A 22,855-nucleotide genomic window follows, 5' to 3' on the forward strand; every position below is an offset into this window, starting at 1 on the left:
TCAGCTTCTGTGAGGACTGCTGTATTCCATCATGCACCAGGGTGAGTTACAACAATGACAAACCCTGGTTCTCAGCCAAGCTCAGAAGGTTAAGGTTGGATAAGGAAGAGGCCTTCAGGAGTGGAGACAAAGACAGATTTAAAGAGGCAAAGTACAAGTTTAGCAAGGCGGTGAAAGAGGCTAAACGACTGTACTCTGAGAAGCTCCAACACCAATTCTCAGCCAACGACTCTGCATCTGTCTGGAAAGGGCTTAGGCAGATCACCAACTACAAGCCTAAAGCCCCCCACTCCTTTAACGACCAACGCCTAGCCAACGACCTGAACGAGTTCTACTGCCGCTTTGAAAGACAGAGGGACAGGCCTGAAACCATCCCCCACAACACCTCCCAACTCCCCCAGCTCCAGTGTTTCACCTCCACCTCCCCCACCTCAGCAGGGGCCTGGGCATCTCCACCAATGCCCACCTTAAATGTCCCCCCCTCCACCTCCCCACCCACCTCAGTGTTGACTCTTTCCATCCACGAGAGGGACGTCAACAAACTCTTCAGGAAACAGAATCCCAGGAAAGCAGCTGGTCCGGATTCTGTCTCCCCATCCAGCTTGAAGCACTGCGCTGATCAGCTGTCTCCAGTGTTCACAGACATTTTCAACACCTCATTGGAGACATGTCACGTGCCAGCCTGCTTCAAGACCTCGACAATAATCCCTGTTCCCAAAAAGCCAAGGACCACAGGACTCAATGACTACAGACCCGTCGCCCTGACCTCTGTGGTTATGAAGTCCTTTGAGCGTCTTGTGCTTTCACACCTGAAAGCCATCACCAACCCCCTCCTGGACCCACTGCAGTTTGCCTACAGAGCCAACAGGTCTGTAGACGATGCAATTAATCTGGCCCTCCACCACATCCTCCAGCACCTGGACTCTGCAGGAACCTACGCCAGGATCCTGTTTGTGGATTTCAGCTCTGCCTTCAACACCATCATCCCGGCTCTGCTCCAGGAGAAGCTCTCCCAGCTGAGCGTGCCTGACTCCATCTGCAGGTGGATCACTGACTTCCTGTCTGACAGGAAGCAGCATGTGAAGCTGGGAAAACATGTCTCCGACTCACAGGTCATCAGCACCGGATCCCCCCAGGGCTGCGTTCTTTCTCCTCTGCTCTTCTCCCTGTACACAAACAGTTGCACCTCCAGTCACCAGTCTGTCAAGCTCCTGAAGTTCGCGGACGACACCACCCTCATCGGACTCATCTCTGATGGTGACGAGTCCGCCTACAGGTGGGAGGTTGACCAGCTGGTCACTTGGTGCAACCGAAACAACCTAGAGCTCAACGCTCTAAAGACAGTGGAGATGGTCGTGGACTTCAGGAAGAACTCAGCCTCACCTGCACCCATCAACCTCTGTGACTCCACAGTTGACACTGTGGATTCCTTTCGCTTCCTGGGAACTATCATCACCCAGGACCTCAAGTGGGAGCTGAACATCAGCTCTCTCATCAAAAAAGCCCAGCAGAGGATGTACTTCCTGCGGCAGCTGAAGAAATTCAACCTGCCAAAGACAATGATGGTGCACTTCTACTCCTCCATCATTGAGTCCATCCTCACCTCCTCCATCACCATTTGGTACGCTGCTGCCACGGCCAAGGACAAGGGCAGACTGCAGCGTGTCATTCGGTCTGCAGAGAAGGTGATCGGCTGCAATCTTCCATCTCTCCAGGACCTGTTCGCCTCCAGAACTCTGAGGCGTGCAGGAAAGATTATGGCTGATCCCTCCCACCCCGGACAGAAACTCTTTGAGTCACTCCCCTCTGGCAGGAGGCTGCGGTCCATCAGGACCAGAACCTCACGCCACAAGAACAGTTTTTTCCCGTCTGCTACTAGCCTTATCAACAAGGCCCGGAGACCCCCCCGACACTCTGACTCCTCACACTCCTCCTCTGCCTCTACATGTCACATTATCATTACATCCTTTTTATGCGTTATATTAACGTCATTACTGTGTTCATTACTGTGAACTTTGCACTTTGCACTGTTACTCACTTCTGCCCAGTCATACTGCTCTTTACTGCTCTTTCTGTAGTGCTCTTTTTCATCTTTAATAACATTTATATACTGTGTATATATACGTTTACTGTTCACTTTAGAAAATTTTGTATGCTTGTTATGCGCCAATGACACCAGAACAAATTCCTTGTATGTGCAAATCGTACTTGGCAATAAAGCTCTTCTGATTCTGATTCTGATTCTGATTCTGAACAGAAACAAAGTCCACAACAAGTGAAGAGATGAGTTACAAGTATCATGACAGTGCATATTATTTATCCTAGTTCACCTTCCCTCAAACTATTGTCTTTTCGCACATGAAGCTTCCGCTCCCTAAGCATGAGGCAATAAACCAACACATACACCAGCATTTCGCCGAGACAAGTGGCGAATAGGCAGTTCCACACAACACATAGCTGAAGCCGCTCTTTTATAGTCAAAGCCATATAAAGAATGTAATCCCTTGTGTACGCCTGCCATCCTCACATTAGCACACAGAGATGTAATTATAGTGTTTTTCTGAGTGTGTTTGTGTCTAATTAGTGTTATTTACATTTTCCTCTCTTGTGTGTGTGTGTGTATGTATGTCACCCAGACAGTGTGTGTGTATTAACTTTGTATCTGGATTGCAGTCGTCAGCCAATAACACAAAAATAAATTATGGGGAGAAAAAAAGGATGGGATACTCCTCCTCTCCTCTGCTTTGCCAGGTTTTCTTTGGCTCCCTGTAAAGCAGGTATGATCACACCTTTTCCTCTACCTTCGTCCTCCTTTACCTCCCGGGGAGATACACAAGGGAAAAACCTCTCCTAATCGCCCCCTCGCTCCACCGTGTAACACTGCACATTAGCCGCTAATGAAAGAAACACCCCTTCAAACAATCCCGTGCTGTTGCAAGCATTTGTTTGTGACAAAGGAGCGAGCAACACGGTCATCAAAAACCACAAAATACCACAAAGCCTCCTCTTCCACCTCCAATACCCCATCCTGAGCTCAAACCAGATGCTATTCCCTAGGGCCAACGATCAGGCCTAACTGCTCTACACTCCTCCAACTCGGCTCACCTATCCCTCTGTTTTCCACCATCCTGCTGTCCTTCCTTCCTCTCGCTCCCCCACTGTGAAAAGACACTAATTACAGACATGGGTGAGTAGATTACAGATCTGAAGTGCAGTGGAAATGGGATGAGGAGAAGTCAGGGGTGGTGGGCTGAGGGCAACAGGTCGTTAGCAGTGATGAATGCAACTCTATTTTCACTGTTATTGTTCACTGATGTTCGGTGCCGCGCCTCTCGCCTCTGCGCCGCTGTTCCCATACCTTCTCGTCAGTGCCATCCATCACAGGCGGCTTTAACTGACTCTAACAATCTCTAATCATCTCTAATCAATTCCAATTATCTCTCCTCTGCTCCTCATGCATCAGTGTCCCTGGTATCTCTCGGGCATGGGAAGAGCCAGAGCAGCAGTGTAGATAAAGAGGTCGCCCCGCACCTGTGCAAAGCAATACGTGAATTCTTTATTATTTTTTTTACGTGACACAACACAATCTGTAGACTTTTGGAAGCAGTCGCCCTTCACTATTTCTAATTATTACTATTATAATGTACTTATTTCCGTAACATACAGTGTAAACTGTACTGTTATGGATAGTTACTTAACAGCATCTTTGCAACTGTGTGTTTATGAATAAAATGGGTTGACTTTGAACTGTCTTAGTTTCATGAATTTGTATTTTTATTTTACACAGAGAGTAGAGAAAATCATGGCATTTTACAAATTTTACATACCAGAAAAACATTTTATGGTCCATCTACTCTTTGTAGTTTTGTAAGTTATTACCCTGTTAGCTTAATGACTGCATGGGAGTCAAGTGTTTAAAAAACTCTCCACAAAACAACAGTGCACTGCTCACTTAACTGACAGCCTTTTATTAACCCTGCAAGCTTTCCTCTAAAGTTTAATGAGAGCGACAATCTCATCTGCCGTCCCACCCTCCCGTATACCCCACATCGGTCTTTCCGTTTGTCTTCTCAGCAGGACGCCCATGACAAATGGCCACTTTTATACAAGCTTTTCCTCAAACACTCGCACCAGAATGAGAAAAAGAAGAAAGAGTGGGGTAGAGACACAGAGAGGTAGAGAAAAAGAAAAGAGGGATGATTATCTGCCGCCATGGGAAGAGGAACCATCTGGGTTTAGGGCTCCACCTGAGGGTAGCAGGCATTCACATTAACCTCTCTCGTTACGATCGTAAAGGCAGACTAACAAGCCCTGGTGAACACTTTGAGCAAGTGCAAAGACACACACACACACACATGCAACCATAGACTCTCTCTCTTTTACTCTCGCTCTCCGCCGTTCCCTCAGACACAAACGCAGAAATAAAATAGCAGTGAACGTCTTCCCCGGGGAGCCGAGAACCTTTTAAGTCCATTAAAAGCTGCTGGTGAGAGCAAGACAAGGCTGTAACCCAACCGCATCAGGCTGGGACCAGAACTTATGGCGTGGCCCAGATGCACAGCTGAGGAGTTCAGAAGCACATTAAGGAAAAACCTTCGTCTTCTACTGCTGTTCCTAATCCCAACACCATAGTTCCTTCCCTTTTTGTAAAAAGCTGCATAAGACATGTTTTCCTAATATGAATAACAGTCAGAAAGATGGTATTTCCCTGGATCGTGTATTTGTTTTCTCCGTAAAAAGAGCGTACAACACTTGCGCGCCTGAAAAGCGTCACGCTCCATTACAGCTCCCTTTTATCAAGTCAAGGTTAAAGAACAAATGAGTTTATACACAGACACATAGTGAGTCGATTAAGCAATGTTAAACAAAGTCTCCTTCTCCAGAAAATGGCAGGCGAGCCAGTGCTAGCTTTAGAATAATGAGCATGAAGTTAGATTGGATAAAACAGGGGAGCTGTACTAGCACAATCCTCTGGCTGTTGGCAGAGCCCGCTGCTCCAGATGGACTAATCACGCTTGTTCAAGGCCATCCACTGGTCTGGAAGGCCTCGCTCTGCTCTACGTCTGCTCCAATGAGACAGGCGACTCGGTGCTGCTCAGTGTTAGCAAGCCACAACCTGGCCAGCCTTGCCCTAGAGGGCGAGGCTTTGCCCTGAAGGCCCACGGGCCAATTTTGGCATAATGATCGGTGACGTGCAGAGACAGTTGTGACAGATCGATTCAAGATGGTGTTAAACATCAAACGCAAGATAAACAGATGGAGAGCTGAGGCCGGAGATCACGGGTTAGTCGCACCACAATGTGGATAGAAGTGAGGGAAATGATTTTTCCATGTCCCACTGTTTCATTATTCCCAGATGCTCCAGGTAATCCGAACTAAAATAATGGGAGCTGGAATGATCAGCCAGCAACAGGGACACTGATTATTTTGAAGCACACAAAAAAAAGAAAAGTGAATCTTGTTGCAGATGGGAATTAAAGTTAAGCATTACTATGGGATTGTCTCACTGTATGGGGTGTAAGGATGTGTGGGTTTGTGACAGTATCAAAGACTGAGATGATACATTTCATTCATAGGTTGGAGGTCTTTGAGTCCATTGGCAGAATGAGCTCTGGGGCTTCTCCAGTGATATAAAAAGACCTCATTAAGTAACACAGACATCCTTTCACCTGGAACACAGTTTAAAGTCTAATGTGTCCCTTAGTTTAAATCCCAGTGTTACCACCAACTCCCTGTCAACAGTGGACTCTCTCACAGACAGCGTAGAGCAGAGAAACTGCAGATGATGACCTGGCACAAAGAGCCAACAATGTGCAAAAAAAAATCCAAGATTTCCGTCTCAGAGACTGACAGGGCAGTGGAAATCACAGGGTATATTTCACACACTCACTCACCTAATAAGTCTGAATGTAAATGAGGTCCAGTGAGCTGCCAGCAAGTGTAATAGAAGCTAAATTGTTCTTTAGTTACATTAAAACCAGACCAAAGCCAACATTCATCAAACTTATTGAAAACATGCTGTGTAGTATATGGTTGTGGTGCACATAAATTCGGAGCAACATTGCCGGCTTGTGCAATTAAGGGAAGACAAAGAGAGATGATGTGCAGACTGACAGAGTATAAAAAGTGAGTGTGTGCTCAACAGAAATAAAGAAGAAGTGAACTTACAGTCGAGACAGGGCAGGGTTCTTCTGAAACAGCAACTCAGGAAGCTGCTGCAGTTGATTACGGTTCAGCCGCCTGCGGGAGGGAAAACATATGATCAACCAGTGAGTTTGTGTGAGTGTGTCTACGCATATGTGCCCTTGAGTGTGTAGGCTGTGAATAATTTCTCCCCGCTGCCGTAGAATCAGCTTTGCCACAGGCTATTGTGTTTCAGTGTGCTCTGAATGTCACTTAAACATCCAACCAAAAGTTCAGGGGGAATTAAAGTGCAAGCAAGAGACAGCGCTGCAAATTATATCTGCACAGTTTAATCGCAATGCAGCGCTCGGTAGAATCCAACTTTTCCCAGAGAAACGGAATAGAAACATTCCCCCCCTTTAAACAAGTGAATTACATACTTCGCCTATCTGACCATGAACAGATTTTTATCTAGGGCAAACTATCAAAACAAGATGTTTTAAAATAAAATTAAAAGAAATGGATGGGCCTATTCAAGCCCAAGGAAGCGCTGACAGGAATGGTGGCTGGCAATTGACTCTGTGTCAAATAAGTAATGTCCAAGACTGGCAGGCTTTATGCAAATACAACAATTAAGTCAATGAGGAACAGACTGTTGCTAATCTGTTGGAAACCACAACTCTCTTCCCTCTGAATGGACCATTGGAGGCACATGGGAGTGAATTTAGCGGCTGTGGCACAGAGAGGCAACAAATCTGTAAGGCAGGCCACTACCATGCCTTCAGACACATTCAGACAGATGTTGGGACCCGTGCCACTCACAGTATACATTAAGAAGAGTGCTTGGCCAGCTGAACTAGAGATTTAGGGCTTAATGGGTATTAATGGTCTGCTGCTGTTCCGTTCACACTGAAATGTACCTGCTCGTGGGTTAGTGGCTTTTTAACATCAGAGAAACGAGCCTCCACATTGGTCTGGCACAAGAATAAGTCTTCCCAAGGTTTGGGCTCAGTTGAATATGGAGGAGGGAAGGCAAGTAGTATATGGCCACGAGTTTGGTAATGTAAATTGTTAATGTGGGTTTGAGATCAGGGGAAAGTCTTTTATAAGTTAACCACAATGTGTGCATGACAGCGTATATCCATTAAAATCATCTGCTGCGCAGGTTTCCCTGTGGGTAGAGATATTGATTTGCTAATGAGTTGGTTGAGGTGTGGTTGACTGTGTTTGTCTGTGTGTTTTCCCAGCCACTTTACAAGCTGCTGTGGAGTCCTGGTGTTGTCCAGATGAGCCAGGGTCTGCGGCGGGGGAGGCTCCTCAAGACCACACATCCCACTGAGGGCATTCCTGTCAGGCAAAGCTCATAAAAATACTCCCAAGCAAAGCTGTACTCTCTCCGCACCCTCTGCGACCACAATGGAATGACAGAGAAGTGCCTCACACTTGATACACCATTTACTGTCAGTGCCTCCTTATTACGCCACTCCACTAACACCGTAAAAAGCGCGGGGTTTTCATTCAGAGTTCAAGTTTAGAAAATAAATAAAATTGTGTTATTTCTGGTCGCACTGGGTGGTACTCACAGTCTCTCCAGCTCCTTCATGTCATCAAAAGCCCCGCGCTCAATCACGGTAATCTGATTCTCCATCAGTTGCCTGTAGAGAGAGGACAGAAACAAGAGTGTTAGAAAAAACACGGTACAATGTGGCTTTGACTTTAAGCTGCAGAGTGTAACTCTGGGTGTTTTTTTGGGTTATTAATAGTATTATTCTGCCACTGTTTCGTCGTCATCAAAAGAAACAATTCAACATTGTTTGAATGCTGCTTCTTTCGTCTGAAAAGGGCTCTGTCAAGCAATACTACCAGACTTGTCGAATAGCCCATTCCTCCAGTTAGTCCTATTTTTTTCCACGTTTAAACATTATTTTTGTTTACCAGTGGGAATGTGTTTAACTGGTATTATCCAGGCATGGCGAGTAGCATCAATGTTTGTCACGATCTTTCACTTTTTAATACTTGGAGAAGTATTTTAGCTCATTTATTTAATCAAATGGATATCTAAACTCTCAATTTAAAAAAGAGACAGAAGTGAAATGTGCAAAATTGTAACCACTGTAACATTATCACTGAGAGCTATCAAGGTTTTTTTTTCTTCCTTCAACTTGTTTTGTTCCTGTGAAAAAAAGGGGTGAAAAAAAACACCACAATACTGTGAATGGTGTTAATTGCTGTTTTCTAGCAGCTTCATTGAAGTTTAAAAATCCATGCTATACCTGTTAATTTTAGTGTGAAAGAGGTTGAAGGGAGCGTTTGTGTATACAGCAGCAGCGCAGCGGGCGAGAAGAATTTCTCCTGTCAATCTGCTGAAGACTGTGTGGTGTACAGTTCAAGTTCGGAAACTTTTTTTGTGGCCGCTTTCAATCACACTCCGTCCTGTTTGCGGTCATCTCATTTTACTAGCGCCCCCATCTGTGTCGACTTATAGCGACATGAGATCTAAGCAGCGCTATACTGAGAAACACAGAGATGTGTGTGTGTGTGTGGAGCTGACAGGCTTTAATCAGCATTGTGTGAACTCATTTGACAGCGGTTTGAGCGTAATGGACATTTGTTTATATTTAAACGTTATGTACTACAGTTGTGCGACTGTCGACGGTCGCTCGGGCTTTAGCAAAGTAAAAAAAGGACTGTGGGGGTTTGGGTGGCCAGTCATTAAGCTGTACATTCAACACCTAATTCTGTCTCTCACACGCTCTGAAACACACATACATATACATGCACACACACACACACACACACACACACACAGGGGGCAGTGGTGTGGGTTGAGGGCACAGTGTGGAATCTTGGCAAAAAAAGTGGGAGCAGCAGCCAGGAAAGTTTCCAAGGTGGTTCGAAAAGTGTGGGTTCAAGTTCTAGTGTGGTCCACTGGGTGTAAGCGGATGGGTGGAGACAAGATGAAAGGTGGGCAGGGGGTCAGAAAGCATTAGAGGGGAAACTGAGTTGGGATGTAACTGTTTTTCCAACTGGCACAGTCAAAGCAGTGTGTGTGTGTGCATGTGTGTGTGTGTGTAATGTGTGTGCTTGTTGGGTAACATAAGTGGACACTATCAAAGTGGAAGGCGCAACATCAAGACTGTGAGACAAACAAATACATGGATACACACAAACGTTAAGTGCACACACACACAAGGAGAGAGTGAGAGAGTGAGAGAGAGAGACTTCCTTTCCCCAGCTACACTGCCAAAGCTAACGCACAAAAAAGAAGCTTGGATGGTTTTGGAAGTGTTACAATAACACAAGGTCAGGAATGAAAGAAAGGCATCCAGTGGCTTTAGAAGCAACAAGAGCTTTCCTTCATTACATGTACAACTGTTCTGTGTTGAAGGCAAAGTCTCACGTCTCCTCCGAGGCCACGCCATGCTGCAACTCAGCAGTCTGGGCTTCCTCCCCATCGAATATAAATGCTAATCACTGTTCGCGCTCTGAACACTGAGAGAAAAGTGAAATTCGCCTCGGACCTCTTTCTCATGAATTTAGATGGAAGTGAAAAATATTGTGACGAGTTCTTTTGCATTGGGAAAACATTTATTGTCGAAACACTGAGCCTCGAGTTTCTCTGATCTCGATCCTTTCATCTCCTTTTCTTTTTTTCTTTAACCCAGACAGACATCAGCCGAGCACCCAGAGATGGATGAATGGTGGTAAATCAGCCGTGTTGATTTTAGCCTGACAGCGTAGATGGCAGCTGACTGTAAAGATAAACCTCTGTTCCTGTTCGGCTCCTTCAGAGGGTTGCCCAGGGGTCAGCAGGATCAGAGGTCAAACTACTGCTTGTCTTAAGGCTGTTGCCCCACAGAGACAGATTTTTTTTTTCTCTGGTTGCACTGGTTGCCTGCCATGCTCCTACACCCTATTAATCATGCATCATGTACATGATTATCTGGCATATCAGAGCGTGAGGAGTGGATGTGTGCGAGTGTGGGCGCATGCACTAGAACGGGGAATTATGTCCTTTCTTTAGTTGCCCTAACGTGGATTTGTTGCCATCTTACTCCTAGCGACATGAAGGCATTTAACCTCTGTGTGGGTGTGGAAGGTGATGCGGAAAAGGAGGCGCGGTCCCGGAAGACGAGGGGAGAACCGGGGGATGGGTGAGCAAGTTAACGAGGATGCTTGAAAATAGTCGCCGGGCCATAGGAATTATGTGCAGCTCGTGTTACCTTTAAAGCGCGCTCACGTCTACACGACTTCCTCTTCAGCGGGGGTTTTTAACACCTATCGCCCGACTCACAAGTGCGTGCACAGCGCAGACACTTGTACCACCGCTTTATTACCAGAAGTCACAAGTGCTTTTTAATTTCACCACAGAGGATGGCAGTGACTTCGTCTGAATGAGTTAACTGCGTTGAGAGCCTATTTAGGACTTGTGTACACATTACATGTTGATGTGTGGGAACAGCGAGAGTGTGTACGTGCGTGCGATTGTGAGTCCGAGGGACAATAAGTGCTACTACAACAGAGTGAATACATTAAGAGGAGTCCATGCTACAGCACTAGTTATAGTCACTCAGCAGCTTAATGTACTGCTGAGTGGCACTTTTGACAGAAGCCTCTCCACTTCACTGGGTTTGTGCTAGTGTGAGCAGGAAGCATCGGTGTTGGAATATATTGTTTACACAGTGTGGATATAGACGATTCTCCATCGATGGAGTGACAGGGAACACATAAGCTATTATATGCCTCATAACATTGCATGGTGATTTTCCAGTTGTTGGAAGATGCAACACTACTTTTGTTTTTGAGGATGGACCAAGGACTGAACAATGAATGCATTTCAAAATTAATTCACAATCTGAAACAATGAAATTGCCACGTAATTTATTTATTCTATTTTGTTGCTTAGATCTCAGTCCATCTTTTAAATCTATATCAAAGTGAATATTGAAATAAAAAATTAGAAATTTGAACAGCCAATAAATTGCGATACATCTTGAAACATTATAGTCAAAATCCAATCGATTTGTAGGACGTGTGACGATGCAAAGTCCTGGCAGTAAGTGTGTACAACCTGGATACAGCTCTGGTTAAACATCAATAGAAAAGAACTGACACTAACGTGCAGCAAAGGTTCACGTACAAACATCTCATCGACAAACATGAAGAAAAAAGTACTGTATACTTACAGAACTCGCAAGTACTTGAGTCCAGCAAAGTCACTCTTGGTGACGCGTGTGAGGTTATTCCCATTCAGCTCCCTGCAAAGACAAACACACAAATTATAAAAGAAAGAAAGAAAGAAAGAATAATTCATCTTTATTTTCCCACTGGACCTGTTTGTTTTTATGACTAAAGAAGCAGATGGCGGCATTGTTGTGTTCCGACGCCTGATTCAAAAACACACATAGCCAAGGTTTCACACACACACACACACGCACACACACACATGTTCGCACAGCAGTCATAGTGAGATCAAAATGCTTTCACAAGTCCCTTACCTTACCTTAACCATCACAACTAACCAAGCCTTAAACCTCAAAAAGTCCTTTTAAGGGATGACAGGACGTGCGGACCAAGTTTTTTGGTCGTCACAAAGAACACACACACACACACACACACATATATACTGTACAGTGCCTGGAGCTGTTTACACTACTGCTGTAATATATGTTGAGAATGTCATAATTACTGGTGCATTTATTATCAGCAAATTGCTTTTAAGTGCGATGTTGAACGTAACATACTTCGTAACAAAGTTCCAGCTTGATTCTATTAACACAGAGAGACATTAAGAGGTCTTATTAAAATGGAAGCCGCATTTGAGTGGCACATTTGTCTTTCACTACAAACACCACCCCCACCCATGCACCCACCCACCTCCCTCTGTCTGTCATGTCTTTCTGGTGGGGATTAGTGGGAGCCAGCGGAGGGGATTTGAGTAGGGCCACGAGGCCAGAAAGCTAAGTGGTGTGGACATAATGCGAGCGGCCTCCCCGCTGAGAGCCCGGTCATCGTGGCGAAAGAATTAAAAGACATGACAGTTGAAAAGTTGAGGATTTAAATAAATAAATAAATAATAATAATAATAATAACAATGATAATAATAAATATGTTGAGCGTCTTAGTTAGCCGTCATAATTAATGAACAGCATATGTATTTGTGTATCCCAGTGGTTTCATGCTGAACTCGAGAATGGAAGTCAAGATTCATATTTAACCTCAGTAGCTGCTTGTATTCTCTTGACAGAGGGAAATAAAAGCAGGAAAAGCACATAAACCATACAAGCCTCCCAGGTGCTGAGAGCAAAATTTGGGGAGATTCTCTGTGCTACTCCACTCCAAAGCACAACCAAAAAAACGGGTTCCAAATCTACGCCGAAAGCACTGATCTCTTTCCCTCAGTCTCTCTCCCTCTCTAGTCTAATGACTACTCCAGGGACTGTAGCACTATGTAGACCTAAAGAGAACGGTCATTATAGACAGATGGTGTGTGTGTGTGTGTGTACACAGGTGCACCGACAGGCCAAGCGACAGGACCACGGGAAATAAATAATGGACTGGGCTTCATTAGCCTGGGCTCCGATACACACACATGTGGTGCTCATTACAGGTGCTTACACAGACACACACCCACCCACACACACTTCTGGATTTCCAATGTCTTATCTTCAGGGTGGTCAGTCCCGATGACATCCGGAGAACATTATATAGACGAAAGATAGGAGAGGAGAAAGAGACAGTTAAACGTGAGGATGTGTGGTAAAGATGACTCACACGTAAACAAATGAAACCGCACACTTCTCCGGCTGCAATTAAGTCTCGCTTCACCCTGTAATAAGGGACAACATGCCATAGTTTAACAGTGCACTCAGAGTTGACTAATCAAACAAAATCTTAAAGTGTTTTGTGAGCGGAGATCTAGTAACTGAACCTAATTCACCGTTCCTGAAAATGCCTCCAGAGGGTGTTGCAATATCCTGCTTTCGAACGCCACATTGCCCACGCACCTGTTTCGGCAATGCTGTGACATTTAGGCAACCCTTAAATGTCACCCGCATCCTCATGATGTTTAAACTAGTTGGAATCCACACAGTTTATTTCATACTCTGACCTTTTCCAATGGCATTTTGCAAAAGGAAAGCATGCGATGTATCCAAGCCCTTGAAATTGCCCAGGTGATAACCAGGTCCCTGAATACTGCCCGGGTAATAACATTTCCACCGCAGCTCATCTGCCTCAAGGAGTGATGACTGTTTTAAAGTCTACTGACACAACCTTTCGCAGCAAAGCGTTCCGCCGAGCTGTAAATAGCACATTTTGAAATCAGCGGCCCTCGGAATGCATCATGAAGTGGACACCTCGCTTCACGATAAGAGCACATGGTCCATGTAAATTGCAACAGCTCCTGGTGCGTGACCTGTCTGATGAAGTCTGCTGACCCAAAGGAGAAATCTGTCTCCAGGGAAGTTCACTAAGTTACTCCCTTCTCTGGAAAATAGCTGGGATTCACATCAGCTTTGAACACACACTCTCACTCACACACACACACACACACACACACACACAAAGAGAGAGAGAGTGTGGTGGTCATGGTCGGTGAATATTGGCGCTAAGTTCTGAATGGATTTAAAAGAATCTCAGTGAACACATCACTAGACACAGACAGACAGGAGAAAATGCCCGGGGTCTGGAGTTCTCGGGCCTCAACTCTGTGTCGACTCCATGTCTAAATAAGGTCACGTATGCCAAAGTAATATACAGCGTGAACGGCTCCAAGAGAATCTGCACTTTATTAGCTCCAATATCAGTCAGCGCTAGTTGCTTTGTTTTACAATCAAAAAGGTCTTAGAAATGTTTTTTTGGCACGGCAGCAAAGGCACGCTCACTCTTTACATATACAGATGTTTTGCAGCACTGACTGCATGCGGGTTTTCACATTACGGGACGTGAGTATTACTTCAGAGGCTGAAAATTATTAGGTATCAGTCCCAGTTCCTACAGCAAAGGATTTCCACCTCCAGCTGTCTCAGTCAAATCTATTCCATCCTCTGGAAACTCTGTCAGGATCCCAATTGCCGACACACTTCCTGGAGAGCAAGTGGATTTATGACATCACTATCTAATCCTTTTTCATCCTCTGTCCAGAGCTGATTGATGCCTCGGAGTACTTCCTGGAGCACCTTCCCTCGGGTGGACAAGCAGCAGCTATGCTCCACTGCTCTACATCTCTATAATTCAAAAAGGGGCTCAAAGCAGTGCTACAATGCTGAAAAACTCATTATTTTTATTTTTGCCAGCTGCTGGGGACTAAAGGGGGGCCTGGTTCGAAATGGGAAACATCACATAAAATGAAACCCCCGCAACTGGAGGAAGGATAAGCTAACACACGGACACATATAAACTGATAGAAATATCCACAAGTGCTCACCCATATTAATACACAGCAGGTAAAATAAATGTTTGACTGGGTGTTTGTGAGAGCAAACAAGAATAATAACAAGAATTGACTGCTGGCTGTGCAGGTTTTCACCACCATTTTGAATTGGTACTGTGACACTGCAGAACTGAAATGAATTACAGATGAGTCAGTTTCTCTTATTTCTGTGTGTGTTTGTTTGTTTTCCCCCCCTCCTTGTTAATGATTGTGGGAAGTTGTGATCTGTTCTACGACAATGTTAAATGATAAAAAGATCACACATCTCTACAGTTAACAAAAAAACTTGCTATTTCTTTTGATCAGCCACACTTTTGTCTACAGATATGTGAGCTGTTAAAGTTGTCACACTCTTTGGATCACATGATCATGAAAATGTGTTTCTGCACTGTGGTTACAGAGCTACAAAACACCAGCAATAAAACATACACACAGACTGTAGCAAAAAAAAGATGTCTAGTCGGGTTGTAAGCTCTGGAAAGAAGTTTTGCAAGTTTTTTTTTTTTTAAACCATACATTTATCCTCATCACCCTCTTTTCCTATCATACCGCTCGGGGGCATTATTACCTCCCTACACTACTGCTTTCAGTATGCAGTCAATGAAATGTAATGGCAATGTGAATATCTTTCATCTTAAAGGTCAAACTCTACATGAGTTCATCAAACTGAACTCGACATATAAGGCCAACAGGTAAACATTTTGATTGGAAGTCTCTCTCATTTTTCTTCTTCTTCTTCAGTGCAGCTCTCACCACTGCGAGCTCTGCAGGACCATTTGTCCTGAACAGATTTGGCCTGGCAGGGAAGACAGATGCCAGCTGATAGAGGAACAGTGGCACAGCGTTGATCAAACTCCTCACTGTGGAAACAATCTGACCACAGATGCCTGAAGTCCTGTAGGCGTGTCGACTACAAACACACACCGATAATCCTAATAAACCAGACCAGCAAGGACTCTTTTAATGAGCGACACAAACAGGTTGGAGCAGAGTGAAGTGTTTCTCCTCTCCCCGACTCGCGAACATATGGACGTGACAGCCGTGAAACACGAAGGAGCGAAATAGAGTCACTGAGAGACAGAGAGAGGGAGACCGAGCTTCACTGACAGTGTTGTTAGCTGCCTAAAAGTGACGGACTGGAGGAGTGTGGCGGAGTGTTACGAGGAGTCAGGGAGCTGTGGAGAGCTGATGGGCTGTCTGGCAGATGTCAGCGCAGAGATGAGGCATCAGCGGCTGGTAGACTATCAGGCAAAAGTGACCTACATATGGCTTGGTCCAACAAACTACACGACAAGGCAATGCCATCCAGGCTCACAATTATACCTCAAACTCCAAGATGGAGAAATAGGAAGAGAGTGAGGGAAGTAGCGAGAGAGAAAGAAAGAGAGAGAGAGAGAGAGAGAGAGAGAGAGAGCAGACCACCATGACCAAAATAACACTCTTAAAACCCAACTGGAACACTTCTATCCAGACTAAGAGGTCAGATTTCTGCTCTGCTTGAACAAAACTTTCCCTCTCTATTGAAATGTGGCTTTCAGACGAGCAGTCAAGGCCCTCAACTGTACTTTTCTTTTTGGTGTGTGTGTGTATGTGCGCACGCTTCCGCAAGCGTCTAAGTGTGCATGTGTTCACAGCGTAAAGACTACGCTTGAGCGTTTTCCTGGCTCCTCGGCTCCTCAAGGGCTATTTACAGCTTTCATTCGGCCCAGTCAGGCTTCAGAAGCAGGACTACTGATAGGAAAGGTAAACACGAGGCAGATCTTAGACACACACACGCACTCACACACCTCTCCTTGATCTTTCACCCATGTAGGCTCTCCAAACAGCTAAATTCAAACCCATGCGTCTGACTCTTGCTGTTTTTACACGTCCTTCACACCACAACAACAACCTTGACAAGGGCACACAGTGTTTTTTTTTCTCCCTCCCTCCAAGTACCACATGCTGCTGTCAGCAAAAAACTACACAGATAACAAGAAAGTCTGGAGATGGGATGAATAAAATGAGTCAGGGAAAAGACGAGGGAGGAAAGTAGCACACAGACACTTTGTGATCAAACATAGATAACTTATGACACTCTCTCAGGCCGAAGTCAATCAATTAAACATCTGTTCCAGCGTGTGTTTCTGCCACAGGCTGGAAAAAAGAACACACACACACGGCTGCAGCAGAAACAAAGACAGAGGGGTCTTTCATGGTTTGTACTGTATCTGCAGTTTGTTCAGTGACAGATGCTGGGGCTCTGTTGTGGCTTTGAGTGCTGCATAAAGGCATTTAGGCTGCATGAACGCGTACTTTGACTGTAAAGTGTATCATATGGATAAAACGTCTGCTCTGCCACATCTATAATGTTTAAATTACTCCAAACAGATGAATAAGAAGAGGTTTTGTCTATGAGACGTGTGCTGACAGCCGGTAATTTGTGCTCTAATCCAGTCATATCCAGAGACTGGATCGAAATGTTTTTTGGTCGCCAAATAAATTTGGTGAATTTTTTCCAGCCCCGAACTTGAGATTTATTTTAAATAACATGCAGAAAATGAAGTCGGGATTCATTTACCACACAAATGACTGTTGGAAATGGGTGATTCACCTACTCAAAACAATATTAGGGGGTAAAAATATCCAGAAAACATTATATTGTGCAAAAATTTCCTCTAGTCACGATTTCTGCTGAGAAGTGGGTCGTGATAGTTTAAAAAGTGGGTCCCCATTTAAAAAGTTTTGGAGACGCTGCTCTAATCTGACAGCTAATGCCTAAAAATACACTGAGCACACTGATATTGTCACTCCTCATAGTCTTGATAGTGATTATAATATGTGACATTAGATAACTCCCAATGGAAAAAGCAAAGTAATTTTAGAGCTTGAAAAAATCAGTGACAAAATTAATGTAATGGTTTGTGATATTATGTGCAGTCATATATACATTTAGTATAAACTTCTATATTTGTATGAGGAATAATTCTGCAGTATGTTTTGGTTGAGAATAAAAATGACCATCTCATTTTGAGGTAGAATACACTCTGTTACATTGATAAATACCTTGACTGGAATACCTGCGTCTGGAAAACCTGTCCATAATGACCCCTCAGGCTTAGATCACATCAAACGCATCTTAAGTAGCGTAAATATGGATTATGAAGAAATATCTACAACGTCAGGAGAGTGTTTTTCATTTTTCATTTTACACACACACACGTTCATGCTCCCGTTGCCAGCTTCTCAGTGACCAGGAGGGTTAAAAGCAGCACTTCTGAGAGATGAAAGGTGATCTATGTGGATTCTCCAAATTGGATTATCATGGTCTACTGAGATACAACCACTTTCAGACAGGCGTGCAAACCAATCATGCATGTACACTCAAATGTGCACATGCACACATCATATACCAGCATGTCAGACAAGCAGAAGAAGTGCAGGTGTTCACACAGACACGGAAACGGAACAACATGTAAACGATCTGTTTCTTTGTTGTTTTGAAAAAAAAACAACTCTAAACGCTGTAGTACATATGCCAGGCCCATATGAGGCACTGCTACAGGAAATACACCAAAACTAGACAAGAAGAAGACATTGAGCATGTGTACAATATAAGGCATGTGCGCTCTGTTCAGAACTTCTTTCAAATAAAGCTTTAACTATGCATTAAAATGTATGAAGAAAGCCAGGGGAAAAGAAAGTCCAAGTTATTATAAGGAAATAAAACAAAGAAATCTCCAAACACAAGACAAGGAAGATGAGGAAGAACCAAACAACATGTCTTCACCTTAAAATGTAATACTTATATTATGGGGACTTGCTTTTTGTCCCCATAGTGTGACTGTGCAAACACATTTAGGTCCCCACAACATGAGTAATCCCTGGAACACACACACACACAGATTTGCCCAAGCTAAACATAGCCTTAGTTCTAACATTAACCATAAGCAGTTAATGCCTAATTTTAACCTAACCACAAATCAAACCATCCCAAACTTAACCAGAACCTCACAAATGAGGGTCTACCTTAGTAGGCCCAGGTTTTGGTACCTGGGCCTACATGAGGAGTACTGGTCCTGACATATTCAGTGCCTTGACCAGAAAAGGTCCTGAGGTAAGAAGGGGTCATTTCTTAGTTCTCCTGAGTACAATCAAAGTGTTCCATAAATGTGCTTCTGGTGTGAGCAGTCTATCATCACATTAGAAATAGTGGTGTTAAGTCTGTTGATCATAAACCTAAGTGTCCAAAATTCAAATTTCAAAATACAGAAGGTCAAAGAGATGACGTCTCAAACTCTTTGCTCAGTACAAGCGAGGAAACAGCTGTGTTAAACTGGCGGTAAACTGAAGTGACTCAGTCCCAGGTCTGTAATTTCACAATGCTACTCTGAGCATAAACATTCTCTGAATGATTTTCATTCCAGGCATTATCACTCCTCATGGGATTACTGGCTATGAGGATGGATATATTAGTCTGAAGCTGAATGACTTTCAGTCCGCCTCCAGGCTAGACCCATTTACCCTGTTATAATAAATAACCTAGTCTTATTTATTCATTCAGTGGCATTGAGGTTTAGTTACAAGTGTCTTCATTCCTCCTTAATCCCTTCATTAGTGCATTACCGCTTTAGTGGAGGTCTCAACCAACCCCACCTCCACACCTCACTCCACCTCTTTGTCAAGTAGTCACATAGCCAGTGTTGGCAGGTAGTGGGCAGGCTGTGTTCAGGCTTGTCAGGGCAAATTATGGATCAGGTGGCTGGTGAGTTATCAGTTGTTCCAGCGATGTGCCAGTGCCAAAAAGACTGCAGGCTTTCCCTGGCATGCGCACGCGCACACACATACTCACACGCACGCACCTCATGCTTCCAGTCCCTTGAACACATACACCATTATCGAAGCAAAGGAAACACCCCTCGTCCTGAAACGCTATTACCCCCTCGTGTTTTTCCATCTAACAATACTTACATATGGACACACATGTGTATGAATATACACAGGCTCATCACAAATTCATACAGGCATGCATGAATACACAGACACACACGGTGTCTGTGTATAAATAGATGATTAGATAGATAGATAGACAGATGATTAGATAGATAGATAGATAGATAGATAGATAGATAGATAGATAGATAGATAGATAGATAGATAGACAGATGATGATAGATAACAACCTTTACTGTCAGTAGAAAGTCACTTTAAACAGCTTTATAAATTTCATCATTCTCTCTCTGTGTCGTTTGATATCGATGTGATTGATGTTAATATGATATTAAATGAATAAAGAAAAGGCCAGGACACAGGGGAGAAGAGGGCCTGAGAGAGAGAGGGAGAAAGAGAGGATGAACACAGAGGGAGCAGAGGGGGAGGGAGCGGCCGGTGGCCTGTTTGAGATAGGGTGTGATTTTAACACGTGGAGCTTGCAGTCTCATTACAGGCTCCAGTCGCAGGGAGCGCAGGGGTCAGACCTGATGCAAACCCAAAGTGACAAGTGCAAATGGGATTCTGCTCCCTGTACCCACACCACGCCCCACAAACACACACACTCTCTCCCAAAAGAAAAACTAACATACGCATTCACACCAGATTCCATAAAAATTCTAAGTGACAAACTGACAAAGTGTAAAGCCTTTTCTGCTCCTGTTGGCTCTCAGCGTCTGCTTTTCTTCCAAACACTTAAAGCTACTCCTTCTCCTCCCATTAGAGCGAAACAAGTACATTTTGAAACAAGATACACTTCAAGGTCCACGTCATTTAAATGTGTTTGCTGCAAAGAAAAAGCACAAATGTCTGGGAAAAGTCTATATAAAGTTGACTTAGTCATTACTCACATTTGGGCCCCGGTAGCAGCTGCACAATTTCATTCACATGAACACATATCTCCCAAATACATACACATAAATCTAGCAGTGCACCAGTGGGACCATCATGTGGGTCTGTGTGGGCTGTGTTGACTTGCACAATCACCTTGATGAATCACCGTATATATAATGGCTCGCAAAAGAGGAGAGAGTCTCTATTGTTATGTTGCACCTCTCCACACACACCTAACACACTACACACACACAATAGTCATCCTCATCATATTGTTTCGACTGCAGCATCCTGCTAGAGATCCAGAGATTCTAAAATCGGCCGCCACACATGACCTATGAATGCACAAATGCCCCTGAGTGAAGGGGCAGGGCCGATTCCCAGTGTGAATGACCATTCATGTAAAAAGGAAACCACAAAATGACCGTGTTTCCTCTCTGCGTCAATGTCGGACCAGCACGTGCACATACAGTAGGCAACATGGAAACATGCAGGCCAAACAAAAAAAAAAAAAGAGACGTGTTCTTAGAAATTAAATGTGAAAAACATAAAATATGCAGCCAACTCAAACTATGCCAACGCTGCCTCTGACACAGGCTTTCGCTCCTCTGTTCCCACCACATGTTTTATTCACGAGTGATATTCTAAAGGCTGAGATAGAACAATCTAGCACTCCTCACTCCTGATTTACGGATGAATATTTCAGGGGAATATCAGAAAAAAGTACAGAGGAACTCCACTCTGCGCGCCGGCTACTGCCTCACCTCTCGCTCCCTCTCCCATCCTCCCTCTCATTTATGAGACAGTGACGTGATCCTCGAGCGAGAGTCACTTAAGTAGCAGGTTTGCTTAATTTTCTACATGATTTAACAATTTGCGGAGCAAGTGTTCAGGGGCATGGGGCCAAGGGGAGAAGAAGAAAAGAGGGAAAGAAAGTGAAAAGAGGTGAAGGAAAGAGATAAAAAGAGGCTCAGGGCTCCACAGACACAACTCCTGACAAACAACAGCATTTAAGTCAATGCTGACTTGTCAGATTTAAACTTGAAATCAATCTTTACTCACTTTTAAATTCAAACCCTGAACAATGTGTAATATGTGATTTTAGAATTATAAATATATATATATATATATATATATATATATATATATATACATATATATATACATATATATATATATATATATATATATATATACATATATATATATATATATATATATATATATATATATATATATATGTATATATATATATATATATAGCAATCAGGTAAAATATGGACACATGTGAAAGGCACACATCTGCTCCTGCACTTTTCAGATCCTCATGCCTATTTATACCTGACTGGAATGCCAGGGAGTGAGTGAGTGACAAACACGTACACGCACACACACACACACACACACACACACACACACACACACACACGCACACACGCACACACACACCAAGATTTGCAGGCAGAGGGCTATTGTTCTCTTTCAGTCAAGGCAAAGTCATGTGCACTTCTACAAGATAACAGAGAAACAGTGGCAACAGAACACAGGGATACAGTTAGTTTGTGTGTCAGTCACAGTCTCACACACACACACACACACTCACATACAAGGTTTGGAGAGTGCAGATGGTACTCACAGTCTTTCAGTGTTGCGGGGGATATTCCTTGGCATGGTTTTGAGACCCAGTCCGTGGCAGTCCACTGTGGTGCCGCTGCAGGAGCACAGGGCAGGACAGGCACTGGCACTGCCTATGAGCAAGGCACAGAGCATCACTGCCCACATCCAGGGTTGTTGTCCGGCCAGCGTACACATGTCTGCCCCAAAACAGCTGCCTCTCGCAGGCTTGTTTCACCACCACTGCAGCCTGCTCCTCTTCAACAAACTCCTACTTCTCTCTCTCTCTGCAAAAACTCCTGCTACACCTTACAAGTCCTCTGCAGTTATTTATAGAAATATGTGGTGAATATAAATAGTTTTTAAAAAAAACAACAACAAAAAAACTGTAATAAATGAGATATTTTCTCTTAGCTGTGAAGCAAAACAAATCCTTTCTTTGCTGTTCTAGATTTCTTTTGATGTAGGTTTGATATCCACCACAATGTTGTTGTTGTTTAAAAAAAGAAGAAGAAGCTGTTTTCTTTCTCTTAATCTCCTCCTCCTCGCAAACTCTTCTCCTTTCTTGTCTTTGTGGAGTTGCTGTACTCTGGTCTGCACGCGCGCATGTGTGTGTCTCTCTCCTCCACTCACTCTGTTCGTCTCTGCTCTGCTTGCCTGAAGAGAGAGGGAATAAGGAAAGAGCAGAATGAAAAAAAAGCCAGTCTCGTTCTCGCTCTCCCACTCTCTCTCTCTCTCTCTCGCATACACACACATTCACACACCAGTCATCCATCACAGGGATCTACAAATAGCAGAGCCCCCGACTCCACCCCTACCCCTCCTCTCATCTCCTCCCCCTCCCCACACATCATGACCCCCCCCAGAACCCAACCTGAACTC

At 44.1% G+C, this 22,855-nt stretch overlaps 1 protein-coding gene across 4 annotated transcripts in view; it reads right to left on the reverse strand.

Annotated features, from left to right (window-relative positions):
* Positions 1-22,653, reverse strand: part of slit1a (slit homolog 1a (Drosophila)) — a 92,198-nt gene extending 69,545 nt beyond the window's left edge. For all 4 annotated transcript variants that reach the window (XM_044045747.1, XM_044045744.1, XM_044045745.1 and 1 more), the window contains exons 1-4: positions 21,996-22,653; positions 11,310-11,381; positions 7,707-7,778; positions 6,169-6,240 (exon numbers count right to left, since the gene is read on the reverse strand). In XM_044045747.1, the coding sequence (XP_043901682.1) occupies positions 6,169-6,240; positions 7,707-7,778; positions 11,310-11,381; positions 21,996-22,171 (392 nt within the window). In that variant the 5' untranslated portion in view covers positions 22,172-22,653. The remainder of the gene's footprint in view (positions 1-6,168; positions 6,241-7,706; positions 7,779-11,309; positions 11,382-21,995) is intronic.
* Positions 22,654-22,855: the final 202 nt, after the last annotated feature.

This window comes from Solea senegalensis, linkage group LG15 (genome assembly GCF_019176455.1).
Source record: "Solea senegalensis isolate Sse05_10M linkage group LG15, IFAPA_SoseM_1, whole genome shotgun sequence".
Lineage (NCBI taxonomy): Eukaryota > Metazoa > Chordata > Actinopteri > Pleuronectiformes > Soleidae > Solea > Solea senegalensis.